Genomic DNA, 21980 nt, shown 5'->3' on the forward strand with positions numbered 1-21980 from the left:
TTAGTTTCGTCTATTTTCCTTCCATTCCATTTGTTATAGGCCTTCTCATCTTCTTGAAAAACTAAATATGTTTTTAAGTTATTTAGCATTTAAATATTTGGCAATCCGAGAGGCACAACTAAGAGATAAATGAATTTTAAATTCATATAAATACGTTACGCATCGTTTAAAAAATATTCAGTTAATATTTTGAAAAAAAGCAAAAAACCATAATTCATTCTAAAAGTCAAGTTGAAAGAAAACAACACGAAATGGTCAGTTTTTTCTTCTTTTTACGTTTCATTTATAAACAAAATCATCTATGCAAATTTAACAATTAATTAATTTACCCCTCCAAATGGAAGATGAGTGACAGGCAGTAAACCGAAAACCACTCAAATTGAGTTGATTTTATTTTTATTGCCTTGCTGTTGTTTAAATTCATTCACTCGATTTTTTTGTGGTTTTATTTTTTCGTTATTTTCATTCATACATTGTTTAAATTTTTGCAGTTCATCATCTGCTCGCTGTTTTTGCTGCTGGCCCAATACAGTGTAGCGGATGCTTCGGAATTAATTTCGACGGATAACGGTTTCTTATATGATGCACCGCCACGTACCTCTGTTTTACCGTTAGCACCGCTGGATATGGCCAATGATTTGAAGACACAAACGGCTTTGGCAGCTCTCACACCCCAACAGCCAATTTTGGCACCAACTGAGCCTAAAACATCATCTCGTGTTATTGTCGAAGTGATACCTTCACTTTCAACCTCCTATACACTGGACGTCAAAGCACCAATTGTACCCTCAGCCGTTTCATCCCTCGGTAGCAAACCGTTGAACGTTATGCCCACAACAACACCACTGTTTAAGGCGCCCATAATCAAACCATTTTCGTTTAGGCCCCGAAGACCAGGCTATGATTATGCTGTTCCCGGTCGACATCTTTCCAGGTTGTTTGCATTATCTTAACCATGTATTTTTTTGTTATAATTTGTGTTTATGCTGCTATTAATTTATTTGAGGAAGTTTAATTTATGGAATTAAAAAAAAAAAACAAACTTGTTAAGCTTATATTTAATTATGTAATAAAAATAGTAGTAAGTGCTGCTCATTATAATTATAATAATGGTAGGGCTTTGTCAATAGGTCTTATATGTGTCGAAATCTGCGTTAGAGCAAAATTAGAGGTAATGTTATTTGTTTAGTGGGTAATTAGACCACTGCAATTAACAGCTATAGGAATTGTTTATTTTAAAAGCGATTTAAGTCCATTTGTTTTCTTATATTGATTATACCCTACACAACTATGTTGTCAGGGTATTATAGCTTTGTGCAGCTCTAAAGTATTGTAACGCCGCGAATATACCGATCGTCATATCTCGACTAACTGAGTCGATCTAGACATGTGTGTCCGTCCGTCCGTCTGTCCATTATAATTTGTAAACACGATACAGGCCACAGTTATGGACCAATCTTCACGAGATTTTGCATGTAGGATGGGTTCTGGCCAATGAAGACCCCTATTGCTTTTGGAAAAGATCCGTGAATATTTAGGGGATGAAATGGACCAAAAACTTTATTTTTGTCGGTTTTTCTGGTCGCTAGAGAGGCCGCAATTATGGCCCAAACACCGCGAATTTTTGCCTGGAGAAGGGGATCGGGCCAAAGAATAAGCATGCCTGTTTTGATAAAGATCGGTCAATATTTAGCGGGTCAATGGACCCTATATTTACCATTGAATGACATAGACCCGAGAAGTTGATAGCATATCCAAGAGGAGTGGTTGACCTTTAAATTGATACCAATTATATTGTCGTAGGTACTCGGATGCGGGAGTTACACTTAAATATTTACAGGTGCTTACGTATTCATATATTATTTTGTAACCTATTACCACACTGGAGTGCGGAAATATAGCGCTTTGATCGCTTTGAAATGTTCCATGAGGTTCCAGTTAGGGTCAAGGACAGCGCCTAAAATGTTAGGTGATGATCAGAAAATATTTTTCGGATGAAGTGGACCGAAAAGTTAATTATTTGTACTTTTCGAGTCGAAAGCCGAACATCACAACACAACCCACGGTGAAGGGAATCTGGACAAGTAATTAGAGGTGCTGTACTGATTATTGGTAACATTTGCTGACCTCTAGCCAGTCAAAAGTGTGCGAATATCGCGAAATATTGCACAATCTCAGAATATAGAACCACAGAAAGTTAGATTTTCATGGAAGCTGTGTAGGGTATCGTATGGTCGGCCCCGTCCGACTAAACTGCTCCACTCACTGGTTTATTTAATGTTTGATTTGTTTCAAAAATATTGTTAAATTCCAGTTGTGAGTTACAGGATGTTTAAAATGGAAGTGAAGAAATAGAAAATTCGGTACATTTTATAGTTTTTTTTTTTCTACGCTGTGCAAAATTTTGTCCCAGTCGGACAAATATTGGTAGTATGGTGCTCCAATTACATAAAATCGAACGAAACTATATATGGCATCTATATCTAAATCTGAACCAATTCCAATAAAACTTCGCATACCTCAATCTAGACCTACTTCAGTGCGTTGTGAAAAATTTTGTCTCAATCGGTCCAATATTTGGTGCACCGTTAAATTAAAATCTGACGTTTTCTCCAATTTCAATAGGGTTCGTCCTTGGAACAAATAAGTGACATGTGCCAAATTTTATCCAAATCGGACATGGTTCACAAAAATACATGGACGGACGAACGGATGGACAGACGGACATGCATAAATCGACTCAGACTCAGGGACTCTATGAATATTCTCAAAAGGAACCATGGGTATATTTGGATTTGTTTTGCCCGTTACAAACATATGCACAAAGACATAATACACTGTACTTGAAGAGTATAAAAAGTCGGTATAAAAGTCGGCTCCGAATTGAAGTGTCGTCGTTTCGGAAAAGGTAAGGTCCAATCACACCACGCACCATTCATTTCCTTACGGATTCTCAGAACCCCAAATAAGACAATTTTGTTTATTCACATATTCACCGATTGTGCTTCATCGCTGAAGAAAATTTTGTGCATTTTGTGAAAATTATGAATGTAAAATCAGATCTAAAGGTAAAATGCGTCATAATATGCCGTGCTATAACAATCCTAATTCTTGACGACGACGAGGTCTACGCAATAATTTCACTTTCAGCAGCCACATTAGCGAAACGATGATGCACAGGCCTTAAAATATTTGTAACCGCTCTAGTCCAGTCAAATTTATTCAGAATTTTGTCAATTTTTTGTGTAGTTGGATGATTATGTAAACCATATATTTTTATGTCAGACTTTCACGTATGAGAGCCGTCCTGATTTCAGAAGTTAAAATAACCACTTGCTGACAAATGTCAATAAAGTTCAATATTTATGTGTAGCCCTATCCGAATTGATGATTTCTTTGGGTGGAATATGGAATAGTGCCATCCAGACGAACTATATTTGTTTGAATCTCCTTTTGTTTTTTTTTTTGTTTTTTTGTTAGAGCATTTTTATGTTCGCCTTCCCTAACTCAGTCGGCGATTCCTTTTCACCGAAAATGTCCCTTGTCTTCGAAATGCTAGTATGAAGATAATTAACATTCTGTTTCTCAAGCAAATTCAGAGCTGCTCATTGTATCTGGGTAACCTCAGGATCCTTTAAACACCAGCCAATATATCACGTATTTGGACTTAATCATTTAGAGTTAATGCCTGGTTACAATTCTTCTATACACCCTGAGGGGCCTGCACTAACCTGAAACCTAAATAATTCGAGGCTGGCCATGGAGAAACTATAAATTGCTAGTTCGGTGATAATAATCCACAGAATAGTCTCTGTTCGTTTTCATAGCTTTAACTACTATGATTTGAATTAATAGCTCCAGGTTAATCATATGGAATTACTATTTCATAAAGATGAGAAACAGCTATCTTTCCAAACCAAAATCAAAATGCCCCCATGGATACAAAACAAGCAGGAACACGCCTTCCTGAAGGTCTACAAACTACTATATAGGACAAAAGCCATAACTATTCGGTTATCTGGCTCCGCTAAACACACAGAACAGTGGAACCATTTCGATCCATTTTATCTTCCACGTATTTTCGGAATCTTGTTAGGTCTGTAATCAGTGTTGCCAATTTAGCACTTTTAGTGCTAGATTTAGCACTTTTTAAACTCGTTTAGCACTAAAAAAGTGATCTAGCATCTAGCACGTTTTTTAGCATTTTTTTATTTTTCAGTAATTTTTTTCCCGAATGCCAAGTTATAATCACTTAAGAGTACCGAACAGGACCAAAATAGAAAAAAATAGGACCAAAATAGAAAAAAATACCCTATGGTACAGGGTATTATGTCATTGTGCATATGTTTGTAACAGGCAAAAGGAAACGAGATAGACACACGGTTCCTTTTGAGAATATGCATCGAATCACTTTTTAAGCCGAGTTATGCATGTCCGTCCGTCTGTCTGTCCATGTTAAAGTACAAGTCGCATTTTTGATTCGAATTGGATTAAATTTGGCACAGCTCATTTATTTGGAGAAATACGTTCAGATGTAGGTATAGCTTCCATATATATTTTCGTCCGATTTTAGGTTAATAGTGCACTAAAGTCCTCATATATCCTTCGATTTGCACGAAATTTGTACATAGGGTAATGAATTAAGCCTAGAAAGACGTGTGTTAAATTTCGTGAAAATCGGTTCAGATTTAGATATAGCTCCCATATATATTTTCGTCCGATTTAATGTAAATGGTGCACCAAAATCCCTACTCAGTTTTGCACGAAATTTGGCATAGTGTACTGAATTGAGTCTAGAATGATGGGTGGTGAGTTTCGAGAAAATCGGTCCAGATTTCGATATATGTAGCTCCCATGTATATTTTCGTCCGATTTTATGTAAATGGTGCACCAAAGTCCCTATATATCCTACAATTTGCTTGAAATTTGACATATGGTACTGAATTAAGTCTAGAAAGATCTATGTTAAATTTCATGAATATCGGTTCAGATTTAGATATAGCCGATTTTAGGTAAATAGGATACAGAATTGAGTCTAGAATGATGATTGAAATGTTTCGGAAAAATCGGTTCAGATTTTGATATAGCTCCCAAATGTACATATATATTCACCCGATTTTGCATTAATGGTGCACCGAATTTCTAATATTTGTGCGATTAGCACAAATATTAGATGCATATTCTCGATGCATATTCTCAAAAGGAACCGTGTGTCTATCTCGTTTCCTTCTGCCTGTTACAAACATATGCACAAAATACCCTGTACCATAGTGTGGTGAAGGGTTTAAAAATATATGTTTGCCGGAATTTTTCTATTTTGGTCCTGTTCGGTACTCTTAAGTGATTATAACTTGGCATTCGGGATTACCGGTAAACAAATCTACTGTCCCTTTTTTAACATTGGAAAATCAAAATCGTGAAACATAGGGGAATTTCAATGCGTCAATATGAAATGGAAAAACGGGAAATTTTGTTGGGATGAAGCAAACATTATAAAAAGTTGCTGAAAAAAAAAATGCTAAAAAAAGTGCTAGGTGCTAGATCACTTTTTTTGTTTCTGAACGAGTTTAAAAAGTGCTAAATCTAGCACTAAAAGTGCTAAATTGGCAACACTGATTGGGTATGGTGTAACCAAAAAAAAACCGATTTATTTAATTTCCAATACCAAGTGTCCTAGGAGTAGTGCAATATATGGGCAAAATTCCAAAGCTCTGTTTTCAATATTGCGACCTCAATTGGAAGGACATGGCTAAATCGACAAGGAGTAGCCTTTAAGAATAAATGGGGTCTCTGATGAATATTTCATTATTACATATTAATAATTATGTTCATTTAATTTTTTAGCACTTTTTTAAAATTTCTAGCACTTTCTAGCATTTTTTTCAACAAAATCTAGCATTTTTTCTCAACAGGGTTTTGGCAACACTGTCTGTAATGAATATTTCCTATTGTTACAAGCTTTTAATCAAACTTATAATAACTCACTAGCTACGTAGGGTATAATAAAGATTTAACATATCACTATAATTTCTTTTTTCATCTTTTTTGTGTTATTTCTGTTATATATTTTTTTAGTAAAAAAAAAAAAAAAAAAAAACATTTTATCAGATCGACAAGACAAATTAATTAACATAAACTCTGATTGATGTTTTGCAAAGGTGTGATTTAGTATAAATTTCTTAATCAACAGTTCATTGAACTCCAAAATATTTTTCTTGTATATAAATATAGAAATATTCGATTAATTAAATTAAAGCATCGATTTTTTTACTTTATTAATAGCGAGAGATCTACCAGTAAGCGATTTAAAAAAAATGAATATGTAGAGACAGTAATTAAGATTTATTTTATTTTAGTTTAATTGCTACTAGAGAAAATGCAAGTTACAACTAAATTCAAATTCCTAAGGCAATATTAGATCTGATTTCATCTGATATAAATAATTTAAATTAAGGAGAATTCTATTTAAAATGGTCATAAATAAAAAAATATTAAATTATTGTGTTGGTGAGGTTTAATAGAGAATCACCTAATCATTAAGAATATATCTAATCTTATGTAAAAACAAATCAACATTTGATACGAGGTTGCAAAAATAATCAAAACCCTAATATACACTTTGCTATGACGAAAGTGTGCCGATTTGGACCAAATCCATTTCAGATAATTTCAAATCTATGTTCGTCCGCCCCATTAACAGAGCGGAATAGACATCTAATAATTTCAATAATCTTAATCCTTTTCGTGTTTCCCCCACAACGTTTCATAATGTTGAACATTTCTAAATCCAATTTCAAACCGTTTAATATTGACAGATCATCATCCATTAAGTCATGGTTATGATCTTTTTCTACTTTTGGTCAGATCTTTTTCTACTGTGAAAATTGGAACCTCTAACATCACAGAAAAATCATTTACACAATTTGATCATATAAATATAACCCGATCGTTACCAAAAATAATAAATGTAGTCATTGACCCGAACCAAATGTGAAAATTTGCTGCCAACTTTAGCCTGGATTATATTCAAAAAATTAAAATGAACAGAGGACGGATACACGTGTCTAGATCGAATCAGCTATTCAAGATATGACGATGGGCATATTAAAGGGTAGTATAGAATCAATATTTCGTGGTCTGGCAGACATATGGGGCAACACAACCTAATGCTGTTGACCTCCACAAACCAAAATAGCATACAAAAGTAAAGATAATGTTTAGGCTGAGGGAATATATCTGTATATTTTCGATTTATGTGGGGTCCTTCACTTTTTTAAAAGCTCCCATATATATTTTCGTCCGATTTAATGTAAATGGTGTACCAAAGCCCCTATATATGTTCCGATTTGCACGAAATTTGGCATATCGTAATGAATTAGGTCTAGAATGATGTGTATTAAGTTTCCTGGAAATCGGTCCAGATTTAGATATAGCTCCCATATATATTTTCGTCCGAATTAATGTAAATGGTCCACCAAATACCCTATATATCTTTCGATTTGTACGAAATTTGGTATAGTGTACTGAACTAGGTCTAGAATGATGTGTGTTAAGTTTCGTGAAAATCTGTCCAGATTTAGAAAATCTGTCCAGATTTGCTATAAAAATTTTGCACAATGTACTGAATTTAGTATAGCGTACCGTGTTCTAAGTATAATAAGAATCGTTTCAGATTTAGATATAGCACCCAAATATTGTTTCGTCAGATTTTAAGTAAATGGTTCACCAAAGACCCAAAGGTAGACCGATTGACACAAAATTTTGCACAACGTACTGATGTCATAATATAACCTAGCGTGTGGAAAGGTTTGAAATCGGTTCAGATTTGGAAAGAGCTCCTATGTATATATATTTTCTCCCGATTTTAAGTACATAATGCAAGTTTCAATGCAATCGGTTTAGATTTCGAAATAGCTTATATATATATATATATATATATATCTATTTCCTTTACATTGCTTTATATAATTCTGTCCCATTGTAAGAACCAACCCTATATCTGACCAAATGAAAAATTTTGTGTAGGTTGAAGAATGACATGTTTATGGATCCATTTTCATGTTAATGGTCCTTCAAAAATTCGACGTCTGTTATAATTCATCTGTTGAATATACCCAAAGTGGTGAAGGGTATCATATAGTCGGCCCCGTCCGACTTTACTACTTTCCTTACTGGTTTTTAACTTGGTTTTTGGTCAAAAATCGGCGATTTTTCAAAAATATTTTTTCAAAAGTCCCCCATTTTGTTAATTATAAAGCGAAGTCAATAATCCTAGTTCATATGAGAGCCAGACCTAATTTTAGAACTTGTGTGGTTTTTACAAAATCAGATGGAACATTGAAATGAAACCGGTTATAATCATATCTGCTTGTATAATTGTCAATTACATCGGAGTTTAAAAAATACATTTATATACCCACATGTTCCTATCCAATCGAACTCATGCATTTCTTTTCCCAGTCAAATTTTCTCTTCATATATTAATTTTCCGAGTAAGTGGGGAACCATCACGCGAACAATTTTAACATTTATAGCTTGGGTTTGATGTAACTTTCCGATTTTTCATCTGTAAAAAGATCCAAGTTTGTGAGACATATAACATTAGTATTGATATGGGACATTTCAACAGTTCCCTTACGACGAACGGTGTAACAAAATTGGCCAATACTAATTTAAATTTTTTTAAGAAACCTAACAAGTTTAATAATTGTTTTTAAAATTATATTTTTTATTTTATTTAAATGGTTGTCTTTTCATTTTTCTTTATTACAGTTTGTTAAATTGTCACCTCCCCAGACTAACGTGTCGGTAAGTTGGAATAGAAAATAATTATCATAAGCAATTGAGATGTATGCATGTGCACCAGGTCATTTATATACATCCCTCATATTTAAATCATATTTGTAATATCAATCAAAAAAGTAGAGTATAAGTTAGAACATATTTCGTTCTGCAACTTTTATTTCCTAAAAATAACTGCAACTAATTGTTAATAAAAAATAGGAAGTTGAATCATTTTTGTCAATTCGTAGTATTCGTACAGGGTTAATGATGTCTTGCAGATCATATTTTCCTACTCTTCAGTTTAAACAAAAAACTCTTTCCGTTTTCCATTGTCTCATTATCGTCAGTTTCGTTTTAAATTTACCACATTTATTACCGAATTAAGCTGGTGTTAAATACTTTATGATTAATGACGAACCTCTTGTAGTTGTTTTAACTTACTGGTGGTGTACAATGTTCGACTGTTGTTCTTGTTCTTGTTGTTAATTGTTAATTGTTTTTCTGTTTTTTTTTCATTGGCTTCTGCAAAACAGAAAACAAAAAAAAATAATACAACCAAGATATCGTAGCTTCTTCAACAAGAATTTGGGTGTTTTTGGTTGCAAAATACAAAAAAAATCCATATTTAACAAATTTAATTTTTAGTCAATCAACAAATTCTTCCAATCAATGGTCACAATTAACACAACAAAAATGGGTGCAGTGATGGTGTTAACTTGTGAGTAATTAAATTTTATTAATATACATCAACACCAACAACAAAAACAAGAGATGTCGACATCAAATTATACAACATAGTTAAAGAATTTTTGTCCAATATAATTTATGAATGCTCCAATCAATTTATTAACAACAAGAAATCACAAATGAGACAACATCAAATGACGTATATAGCGGATTTTGTAGATTTTTATTGAAAAAAGATCAAACCAATCGACATAATGACTAATACTGGTAGAAATGCCAATGTGACATACTATATCTTCACATTGGGTACATGAAGCCGTGTGTAATAAAGGTTACAGTCTTATTCACGGGGCTATCCATTTCGTGGTTTCAAATTTTAATGTTTATAAACACATATAACATATTTTTCATGATATATTGTATTATTATAAACATTGACTCATTTGAGATAATTTTTGACCCACTTTTAACACATAGTGGTCGGTATCTCAGCAATAATTCGAGGAATGTTTGTTTTTGAGTGCTCAAGAGTTGAAGGTTTATCTGTATAAACGCAGTTTTCGCGTAGCCAAATCAGGTGCCAGGATTTTTTTTAATTCATATTCGCTCGAGTTGCGTGGTAGGGGTATCGTCTGGTTGAAACCACATAATTCTTAACTATATTACTATATTACCATAATGGTCCGAATTGATGGTGGCAACCGTTCATTGTCTTTTTCGAAGAAGTAAGGATTTTGACTCTTTTGTACGTCCATTTATCAATTACTTGAGGATTCTCAGAACCCCAAAAACGAAAATCTGCTCTGAAAAGGAATGTTCTGGTGTGATGCCAAATGTCCGAACCTTGACACGCTTGAATTTAATTCGTAGATGCAATTTCGCAATAATAGTCGACATAAATACAATATATCAAGTAAAGACATTTGTAAGCCACATGAGCCTGATGAGCCGCTTAAGCAACGGCGAAACGCGTCTCATAGTGGTGGGAATGTAGTATCTCTCTAGCTTTCGTTTTCATTACAACTCCGATCATGTAGCTCATCTCGAAAGAGAAATTAATAACAAACATTTACATGAATGACCCTTCGTCCTAAAAAGGCATATAAACAAAAACTCAAACAATTCGGCTTGAGCTCGGCTGGGATTTGAACCCTGGTTCCCATGGCATCTGTTTATGTCCGGCGCCTTAGCGTTCAAAGCTGCCTCCTTATCTTCCTAAGGTTGCACAATATGCAGTTGCATACCATTGAGAAAAAATATTGTAGTCTGTATGGAAAAAAAATCCGTCACTACAAGAAAAAATCTGCTCTGAAAAGATGTGATGCCAAATATCCGAACCTTGACACGAAACGCGTCGCATAGTGGTGGGAATGTAGTATATCTCTGGCTTTCCTATTCATTGCAACTCCGATCATGTAGCTCATCTCGAAAGAGAAATTTCTTTACATAACCACCGAGTTAGAAATGTGCTTCAACGAAATTTTGTTCGAAAAATTGCTGTTCGGTTCTTTGGCAACACTTTCACTTACAGCACCGATATTTACGGCGTAAGCGATGATTCACATGTCTTACGATATTGGTAACTGCTCCAGTTTCTTCCCAATTTTGAAAATTGTTTGTGTAGTTAGACTATTATGTAAACTTTAAACTCTTCTTAGAATACGACAAGTGACTGGAGCATAATCATCATTTGTAGTAGTTTTTGATAATTTTTATGTGTTGTATAATTTGACTTAAGAGGACCCCTCATTTCTCGGTTCCAAAAAAAAAACATTCTTTTATTATACCTTACACAACTATGTTGTCAGGGTATTATAGCTTTGTGCAGCCCTAAAAGTTTGTAACGCCGCGAAATATTGGTCCTAGACCCACTTTTAAGTATACCGATCGTCATATCTCGAATAGCTGAGTCCGTCCGTCTGTCCATTATAACTTGTAAACACGATACAGGCCACAGTTATGGACTAATCTTCATGAAATTTTGCATGTAGGATGGGTTCTGGCCAATGAAGACCCCTATTGTTTTTGGTAAAGATGGGTTAGTATTTAGGAGATGAAACGGACCAAATACTTAATTTTTGTCGGTTTTTCTGGTCGCTCCAAATTTGTATTCTATGGTGTATATTTACCCCTGAAGGACATAGACCCGAGAAGTTAATAGTATATCCAAGAGGAGTGGTTGAACTTAAAATTGATACCAATTATATTGTCGTATGTACTCGGATGTGGGACTTACACGTAAATATTTACAGGTGCTTACGTATTCAGATATTATTTAGTAACCCATTACCACATTAGAGGGCGGAAATATAGCGCTGATCGCTTTGAAATTTTCAATGAGGTTCTAGTTATGGTCAAGGACAACACATATAACTTTTGGCGATGGTCAGATTATACCTATGGGATGAAGTGGACCGAATACTTAATTTTTTTGCGTTTTTTCGAGTCGATACCAATAATAAGCCAAAATCACAATACAACCCACGGTGAAGGGAATCTGGACAATTAACTAGAAGCGCTGTACTGAATCTGAGTGATATTCGGAAAATATGTCAGTGTAAGGAAGAGGTGCTGTTGACCTCTAATCGGGCTAGAGGGAGCAAATATCACGAAATATTGCCCAAGCTCGGAATACACATCCGCAGAAAGTTAGGGTTCCGTGGTAGTTGTGTAGGGTCCGCTCACTGGTTTTTATTTGATATGAAACTAGAACTCCTCAGGAATTTATCAGCGAGATTTGCAGTGGAAATCTTAACAAATCTTGAAAATATAGCCGATTTTTTTTATTTTTTTATATTTTAGTTCATCCAATTCCTTGTTCATGATCCTGAATACGCCGAAAGTGGTGATGGTGATAAAGTCGGCCCCGTCCGACTTTACTACTTTCCTTGGTGTCAGCCGGTTCACTTATAGATAAAGATCCCATATTTAAGTTTGTTCAATTTCATGGCAATGAATATACCCAAAGTTATATGATATACGATATATCGGCCCAGTCCGTCTTTATTTTTTTTGCTTTATTGGTTTTCTTCGAAACAGTGTTTTTATAATTGTTGTGCACGATAACTTAAAAGCTATTAATTCAATCGGTTGCAAATTTTAATACGTTATTCTGGACCTATGTAGCTATCGTATGAAGTAAAATACATCCAATCAGAAAAGATCTACCCTATTTTCCGGCGTGTATTTCGGTTGAAAATTTTTTTAAAAATGTATTTTCATTAACTAATTTAAGAAGAACAAACCGTTTTTACATTCTGGTATTCATACAATATCGAAGGTATGCTGGTGAAAGAATTCTCCAAGGAAGCCTCCATCTGGGGGGTATACCACATAATATTGCATTATTAAACCTGTCTTTCACAGTACTATAGAATGGTGCAGTTGATGGTACAATGTAATGTAATCGAAACCATCCATAGTTTTTTCGAAATCTACACAATCAATGCGATTCCTACACCCAAAAATATATATTCTCCACTTTAGCAGGGACACTGGGGCAGTTCGGCATTTGGCGCTTTCGATATGAAGCTGTATGTATAGTAACTGTCGCATAGTTTGAAATCTCTAGGTAATACGTTTATTTCGACGCACGGGTTTTTGTATCTATTTTGTGTTTGGCTTTAAATATAATCCTTTAATATGGTTACATATATAAGATCAAACATGCTTCGATTGACGAAAACATGTATTTCTGACAGTGTGTGTGCCTTGAGACTTCAAAGTCCGCCGCTAGAAAATATAGCCCTAAAAGTCAAATATTGAGTCGCATATTAAAACAAAATAGCACCATTAGATGATCAGAATTCCGAACGGACTGATAGCTATCATAATTACCAGGCTATACCTATGGGTGCCGAATTTTTCATACCTTAATAGATTTATATAAATTGTACTAATATTTGTTCGATTTGGAACTATTGGCATACATATTCATTGGGATTGGCATTCATATTCATTTGTTATCAACAACAATTGTAATACATTTTCGACTTTTCATACATTGTTTTTGAATTATCAAATCCACCCACACTTTAATAGGGAGCACCTATAATTTATTCAGAATTCATTCTCCAATCGTTTACCAAATAATAAATGTTCTGATTTAAGAACCTTTCCTACACTTATAGTACGATTTTGTAAGACCACCTTCGTTCTTCATATTACGATTCTTTTTTAGTCAGTGTGCAGTCAGTTTTAAGCAGTGTGCACTTAAACGAATATCGTTGACTGTATTTCAAAGCAAATAATCTGTACTCAAGCTTCAGATAACTATTCTTGTGCAATAATTCTAAATCCTCATTTGTCATTTGGCGATTACAAAATGTACATGAAGATAAATTAATTGGCATATGTGTTTACTTTAAAAGCTGAATTGAGGAAGCAATTATTCATATAAACTATTTGGCTGGCACCACGTCTGATACTGATTATTGCAAAAAAATCAAAACAAATAACCAAACTCCAAAATAACAATTTTGAATGGAATTCCCTCAACAAATTAATGAACGAATTCTATAAATAAATTAAAATTATCCATTACTCGAAACGTTTATAGAATCGGACATGCAGCCATACCAATATAATAATCGATCATTCAGCTATTTATGTTATTTCATTATGAAGAGAGAAAGATAAACAAACAAAGATATCAGCATACATGATTGTTTGTGTCTTAAGTCTTTTGTTTTGTACACTGGCATATACCTCAAAATCATCGGCATCATTATAAACGGCCTTTATTGTCGACGCCCTTTCAAAAATGTCTATAGCAATAATTATGACCATAGGCCTCATTCTCAACGGTACTATGTCTCTGACAATTTATTTATTTTTGTTTTTATTTTTTCTTTGTTTAATAACAAATTATTAATGTTCAACAATTTTTAACAGAACGGAACTAAATCCGTGTTAAACAACTGCTCAAAACACTACCATCACTTTAAAGTAAATCAAATCAAATGAAGAAACGGAAATATTAAAAGGAATTTCAAATATCAACAACACAAATGTATACATGGTCAAACAAAGAGAAGGAAAGATTTAATAAAATCCAAGCTGAAAAAAAAAATTATCTTGAATGACAACAAAAATAATTAGTTATTATTTAAAATGTTATGAACTAAATTAAAGTTTCACACATAAATAAATATAATTTGAAATATGAAGGTATGGGGGCTATCGAAATACCTTCCAAATTGGATCAATGACCGTTTAGTGGAAAGATCTAAATATCAAGATTGAGTTATTGATGTGCAGTTATATGTTATTTAACTGTAAAAGGGTGTTATCGTTTTTCTTGATTGTAGTTGGTAATCGAAAAAAGAAATATACAAACTAAAACCAGTGAGCGGAGCAGTATAGTCGGACTGGGCCGACCATACGATACCCTACACAACGAAAAAAGAAATATACAAACTAAAAACAGTGAGCGGAGCAGTATAGTCGGACGGGGCCGACCATACGATACCCTACACAACTACCCTGGAACTCTAACTTTCTGCTGGTGTTTATTCCGATTCTGGACAATATTTCGTGATATTTGCACCCTCTAGCCCCATTAGAAGTCAACAGCCCCTTTTCCTTACACTGACATATTTTCCGAATATTACTAATATTCAGTCCTTCTAATTACGTGTCCATATTCCCTTCACCGTGGGTTGTGCTGTGCTGTTCGGCTTTCAATTGTGGCCTATAGATCGACTCGAAAAAACACAAAAAATAAGTTGTCGGTCTATTTCATCCCAATATTATTATGTGATCATCATCGAAAATTTTAGGCGTTGTTTTTGGCCATAACTGGAATCTCATGGAAATTTTCAAAACAATCAGCGCTATAATTTCTAAATAATATCTCATTACGTAAGCACCCGTAAATACTTATGTGTAGCTCCCACATCCGTATACATACGACCATATAATTCGTATCAATTTAAAGGTCAACCACTTCTCTTGAACATACTATCAACTTCACTGGTCTAGGTCCTTCAGGGGCAAATATACACGCCATTGAATACAAATTTTGTAATTTTTCACACAAAAGTCAATGTCCATTCGACCCGCTAAATATTGACCGATCTTTATCAAAACAGGCATACTTATTTTTTGGCCCGAACCCCTTTTCCATGCAAACATTCGCGGTGTTTGTGTCATAATTGTGGCCTCTGGAGCGACCAGAAAAACAGACAAAAATGATGTGTTTGGTCCACTTCATCCCCTAAATATTAATTGATCTTTTCCAAAAACAATAGGGGTCTTCATTGGCCAGAACCCATTCTACATGCAAAATTTCGTGAAGATTGGTCCATAACTGTGGCCTGTATCGTGTTTACAAATTATAATGGAAAGACGGACGGACAGACATGTCTAGATCGACTCAGCTAGCCGAGATATGAAGATCGGTATACTTAAAGGTGGGTCTAGGACCAATATTTCGCGGCGTTACAAACTTTTGGGGCTGCACAAACCTATAATACCCTGACAACATAGTTGTGTAGGGTATACAAATTATAAAAATCGTATAATTTAGGTATAAATACTTAATACAAACTTACATGAAACAAGAGCTTAAAAGAGACCAACCCTCTAAAATATCCAAAATCGCATATTAAATTGTCATTCCGTTTGCAGCACGGGAGAACCCATAAAGTATATGGGAAATTACAAAAATTTTTTAAATTCCATGAAACTGACGTTGACTGACGAAACTGACACGCGTAAATTCTCTAAAATGAAGTGTTCTTGTCAAAATCCTAAAATATTTGTAATAAATAATAAGTTGCGTGGAAGCTGCGATGGTGATAATGTAAAAAAATAGGTAAAAATGTGTTGAAGCCAACGAGATTTTTTTTTGTGTACCTTCCTGATTTGTGGCTAAACAACACAACGCACGCACATGTAATCAGTGACTAATGCACAATATGGTTCTAATGTATGATTTTTCGATATAATCACTGCATCCACCCAAAAAGGATGCTGACATTTTGAAGCCGGATTTTCGGTGTTTTTTGAATTTATCTTATAATTAGGATGCGTCGGTATTGTGTGCATCATCCAATATGAAAAATTCAGCTTGAGCCTGGCTGGGATTTGAACCCTTGTTCCCATGGCATCTGTTGATTGTTGTCCGGCGCCTTAGCGTTCAAAGCCACCTCCTTATCTTTCTAAGGTTGCACAATATGCAGTTGCATACCATTGAAGAAAAGTATTGTAGTCTGTATGGAAAAAAAGTCCGTCACTACAAGAAAAATCTGCTCTGAAAAGGAATGTTCTGGTGTGATGCCAAATGTCCGAACCTTGACACGGTTGAATTTAATTCATAGATGCAATTTCGCAACAATAGTCGACATAAATACAACTTATCAAGTAAAGACATTTGTAAGAATGTAGTATCTCTGTGGCTTTTCTTTTCATTGCAACTCCGATCATGTAGCTCATCTCCATAGAGAAATTAATAAAAAAAAACATTTACATGAATGATACTTCGCCCTAAAAAGGCATAAAAACAAAACTCGAAATAACGATGGTTTGTTCAACTTGATCTTTCCATCGAATTCGTGGCCTTCCCCATCCGCTTGAACCATGAGGAGTCTCGCTTTTATATATCTTTTGAGCTGGGGCATCATCATTCATTCGCACAACATGATCTAGCCAACGTTGTTGCTGCAGCTCAATACGTCTGACTATGTCGATGTCTGAGAATAAATGGAAGCAGATCGACCCATGAATCTTCCTGATAATTTTTCTCTCAAACACTTCAAGAGCTATCAGTCTGTTGCCCAAGTACCCATGCTTCAGATCCATACACCAGCACGGGTAGTATCAGTGTCTTATAGTGTGTGAGTTTGGTCAGGCGAGAGGTGGCCTTGTTTTGAATTGCTTACTCAGACCATAGTAGCATCTGTTGGCCAACGCTTTTCTTCTCTGTAATTCAAACCTGATAGAGTTCCACAGTTGGACCGAGTCTACTGGACGTCTTACGCGTCCATATCTTAACTTTGGTCTTCTCGCCATTTACTTGGGACTGAAAGACTCCTCTGTTTGTTCAAAGGTGGCTGCTACCGCGCGCAATGTTCGACCCATAATGTCGATGTCATCGGAGTAGGTGAGTAACATATGCTGTTTGGTGTACAGAGTTCCATTTCTGTTCACATTTGCATTTCGTATGACCTGTTACAGCAGGATGTTAAAATGGTCACACGTCAAACTGTCACCTTGTCCACATCCTCATTCGGTATTGAAGGGCTCCGAGAGGTCCTTTCAGACTTTAACTGCTGGCCTTAATCCAGTTAAAGTTATCATGCATAATCGTATTAATGCTGACGAATAGGTTAAATGTGTCCATAATTTTTTCGTGGGTATTTTTCCGGTTTTGGCGGAGTTTAAAAATGTGGTCAATGGTGGATTTGCCAGGTCGCCGTATTGATACGATCCAATAACACCATTGACATTGGCTTCAGTCGTTCACCCAGCACGTTGGATAGCACTTTATATGCGATGGGAGACTAATTCCTTTATAGTCTTGTCTCATTTTTTGTGCATGTTTGAAGTCATATTCCAAATTTCCAACCTGAGTGTATGAACTTCGGGTTTCCTGGCCACGAGGAGCTATATATATTTGAATGTCCATCTCTTGATGGAGGGTATACAAAGATATAATGTATTTTGACTAAAGACTATCTGTATTGTAAACTGTGTAAATTGTGTAAATTGTGTAAATTGTAACTGTAAATTGTCTTCTGACTATGGAAGAGTTTACGGAGCCTTGGTAGTCTCTAAAGTAGTCTAAAGATTATATTCGTCGCTGTGATGGTTACACCCAATAATGTTAGATCCATGCTGAATGCCTTCAATGTTTCGAGACGAACCTGACAGTCTAGCTGCTATATAAAATTTTGTTATTTAACGTATTTGTCGTAGACCTAGAAACAATTATGTTTATTCTTGCTCTTCGATGTACTCATAATCGTGAATATTAAGGTTCGATGACAGTTTCGGCATTTTGAAGATTGAAGATGATTTTTCCAAAATCCAAATTGGCTTTTAGAGATTTTGGACAACAATATTTTTAATATAAGTACATGATTTGATATGCCTCCCATCTTCCCTATGCGTTCTCATAGACCTAGTCTCTTTTTTTTTCTTTCGTATTACAATCGTAGATTAGTTAAATATATCTTGGCAGGAAAATGTTCGATATTGCCCAAAGATTGGCTCATAAATATGGGAAACTCCACATTTGATCGTTTCACTAGCCGCATTTTCCAACCTCTGTAATTTAGTATTTTAGTTTCTTTAAGTCCTATAAAAAGGTTTGAATTATTTTAAGTCCCTCCTGATCGTACTATGCCAACCACAGGTTAAAATGTGCGACCCATTTTTTTGCGGGATTGAAAACCTTTATGGGGATGACACCCCTTGTCGAGAAGGGCAAATTCGTCATAGGTCAAGTTTTATTCAATATTTTTATAAAAAATATCCTCATCATATCTTGAGTTTTTGTTCATCTTTTCCGTTCTTATTTTACTTTCTTGGAAAGTGGAAAAGGTCGAGGACACTTTGGGGATCATATCAAAAATATTTTTCCAGTACATTTGAAGGTTCAAAAAGCTTGTCTTGTGGTATTTATATTATGCTTCAAGAAAATATGAACGAAAGTACGCACAAGGACCTGAGATAGAAGGAGGAAATGTTTTCCCCAAACATTCCTCATTCGATTTGACTGAATACATGACATCCCAAAGAAAATCAAACTCCAGCCGACAACAAAGATGAGATTTTCCAAACGAATTGGTTGTAATTTGTTGTCAATAGTAAGACCTATAAGGAAAATGTGTCATAAAAATGACAGCTGTCTTCCATTGCAGTATAGTTCCGATTGGGGATGCGACACCAATCATTTTAATTCCCATTTTCTCAAAAAGAACTCGGCAATGACTTACGTCAGTATATACCGACCCAAAAATCAAACTTTAATAACACCATTTTCATGTGAATTAAAAAAAATAAAAAAAAAATATATTTAAAATAATCCACATTAAATGTAGAATTTTCATTGCATCAGATAAAATATAATATGAACATATTCATTTACAAAGCAAACATAAGATATTCAAATAACAAAAATAACAAACTAAGAATGTGCCAAAATATAGGTGAGTTGGTTGGTAAATTAATTAAATCTGAACTAAAAATCAAAATACTATTAGCCACACAATGTGGCTATAGACAGACCCTCAGCGGATGGAGATGTTCTTGTGAGCTATGGTGCTTTTGTCGCTATGGCTGGATGACTAAAACGATAAAAATTATCTTCATTGAAGACAAACAAACGGACGTTGTGACGCATTAACGAATGGACAGACAGACGCGGGTATGGTCGAACAACTTATCACTCACTGACTCAATTGTAGCAGACATATAACATAACATTTTGACAAGTCTCTGACTTAGCTCGTAAGTCTGTTAAATATGGTATGGTCTGGTCAAAAAAGCGATGACAGTGATAATAGTGATGTTGGAGAAGAATAAGAAGAAGCAGAATAAAATGTGTAAAAAGGCTGTTTAATTGTTGAAACAACGCTAAAAACAACAACAGCAGAAAATAGCTGAGAATATATAACACAAACCACAATACAAGTAACACCAACAGCAGCCAAACACTACAACAACAACAACGACACCAACACTCTATCTCCATGCCGGTGTGACTGACTGAACAAAAAAGAACATTTAATCTGAATTTTTTCGCTACAAATTTCTGACTGAACTATAAATAAGAATAACTACTCAACAAAAGATATCATTTCGCTCTGAACCGTCCACAGCGACAGAAACGTGTCGTAGAGGAGTATTGAAACACTTGGGATTACAAATACAAAATGGTACGTTTCGATTTTGATTTTATTTGGCTAGAATGAGATTCTTAATTTAATTAATTATTCATGTGAATGTTTTTTGTGTTTTTTTTTTAGAAAATATTTGTGCTTTTGCTGGCCTGTGCGGCATTTGTAAGGGCCGATGTTTCACATTTGTTTGGCCACAATCATGAACATCACCATGATCATCATGAACACCATTACCATCACCAACATGGCTATGAATACTCTCACCAAGAAATAGAAAATCATCCAGGTTATGATTATCCCAAACCGAAGGTGCCTTTTGAATTGCCAAAAACTACACTGCCACCACCACCCAAGCCAACCTATTTGCCTCCAGAACCACCAAAGCCAACCTATTTGCCTCCACAACCACCAAAGCCAACTTATTTGCCACCCAAACCAGTGCCTACTTATTTGCCTCCTCCTACTACTACGACAACTACCACAACAACTCCAAAACCTACAACGACAACAACTACCACCACAACACCGAAACCAACACCACCTAAGCCAACATACTTGCCACCAGAACCACCAAAGCCCACCTATTTACCTCCAAAGCCTACCTACTTGCCCCCTACACCACCTAAACCAACCTATTTGCCGCCTACACCACCAAAGCCAACCTACTTGCCACCCACACCACCAAAACCAACCTACTTGCCTCCCACACCTCCAAAACCCACATACTTGCCTCCCAAGCCAGTGCCAACATATTTGCCCCCTAAGCCTATCACTACAACTACTACAACAACCACAACGACTACTACGACAACAACACCAAGACCAACACCACCTAAGCCATCTTATTTGCCTCCAACTCCACCTAGGCCCACATATTTGCCACCTTTACCACCAAAACCCACCTATTTACCACCCACACCACCAAAACCCACCTATTTACCACCCACACCACCAAAACCCACATATTTACCACCCACAACCCCAGTAGCCCAGTATTTGCCGCCTCAACCCATTAAGTCGGAATATTTGCCACCCAAACCCAACAAATCGGAATATTTGGCACCCGCTCCAACACCCACCTTCAAAATTCCCATTCCCTCATATGCCGCTCCCCTAGAGGAAGTATTTGGCAATGAATTGCAAGAGGATGGTTATCATTACAATATCCCGGCCAAGAGATTCTTCTTCTAAGCTCAAGGACACAAAAAAGGGCTAAAAGTAAGAATGGTTGACCTAATCACCTATCCACACACCGATATTGTTATGAAGACTGAGTATTAGACGGAAAGTAAACGCTGATATTATTTTTGAATAATGCTTGCGTGTTAGACGTTATTATGAGTTTAATTTTTTTAAGTTGTTGGTAATTTTTTTCCTAGAAAACAAAATAAATATTATAAAATTTTACAAAAAAAGAAAATTAACACATATTTTTTTATTTTCAACCAAAAAGTGGAATATTGTGCAAGAAAAAACACAACATGAAGTTTTCAATATCAAAGGGTGATCTGTTGAAGTAAATGGTTCATTGAACTTGCGTTGTCATCAAAACAAAAGACTTAAGACAAAAGCGTTATGAAAATGTGGTTTTGATTATTCATGTGCTATAAATATTCATATTGTTCAGAATATTCCAAACATTTGGTTAAATTTTAGTTAAAT

At 35.2% G+C, this 21980-nt stretch overlaps 1 protein-coding gene across 1 annotated transcript; it reads left to right on the forward strand.

Moving 5' to 3' along the window:
* Positions 1–491: 491 nt before the first annotated feature.
* On the forward strand, positions 492–21509 carry LOC133328622 (uncharacterized; the record flags this gene model as incomplete). The annotated part of the gene is made up of 4 exons (XM_061537164.1): positions 492–911; positions 20445–20790; positions 20923–21082; positions 21185–21509. Coding segments are annotated over 4 exons (1251 nt in total), but the record flags the coding sequence as incomplete, so codon positions are not given.
* Between the last annotated feature and the right edge of the window lie 471 nt (positions 21510–21980).

This window comes from Musca vetustissima, unplaced genomic scaffold (genome assembly GCF_032173495.1).
Source record: "Musca vetustissima isolate MV318-11 ecotype Yass unplaced genomic scaffold, APGP_CSIRO_Mvet_v1 utg279483, whole genome shotgun sequence".
Lineage (NCBI taxonomy): Eukaryota > Metazoa > Arthropoda > Insecta > Diptera > Muscidae > Musca > Musca vetustissima.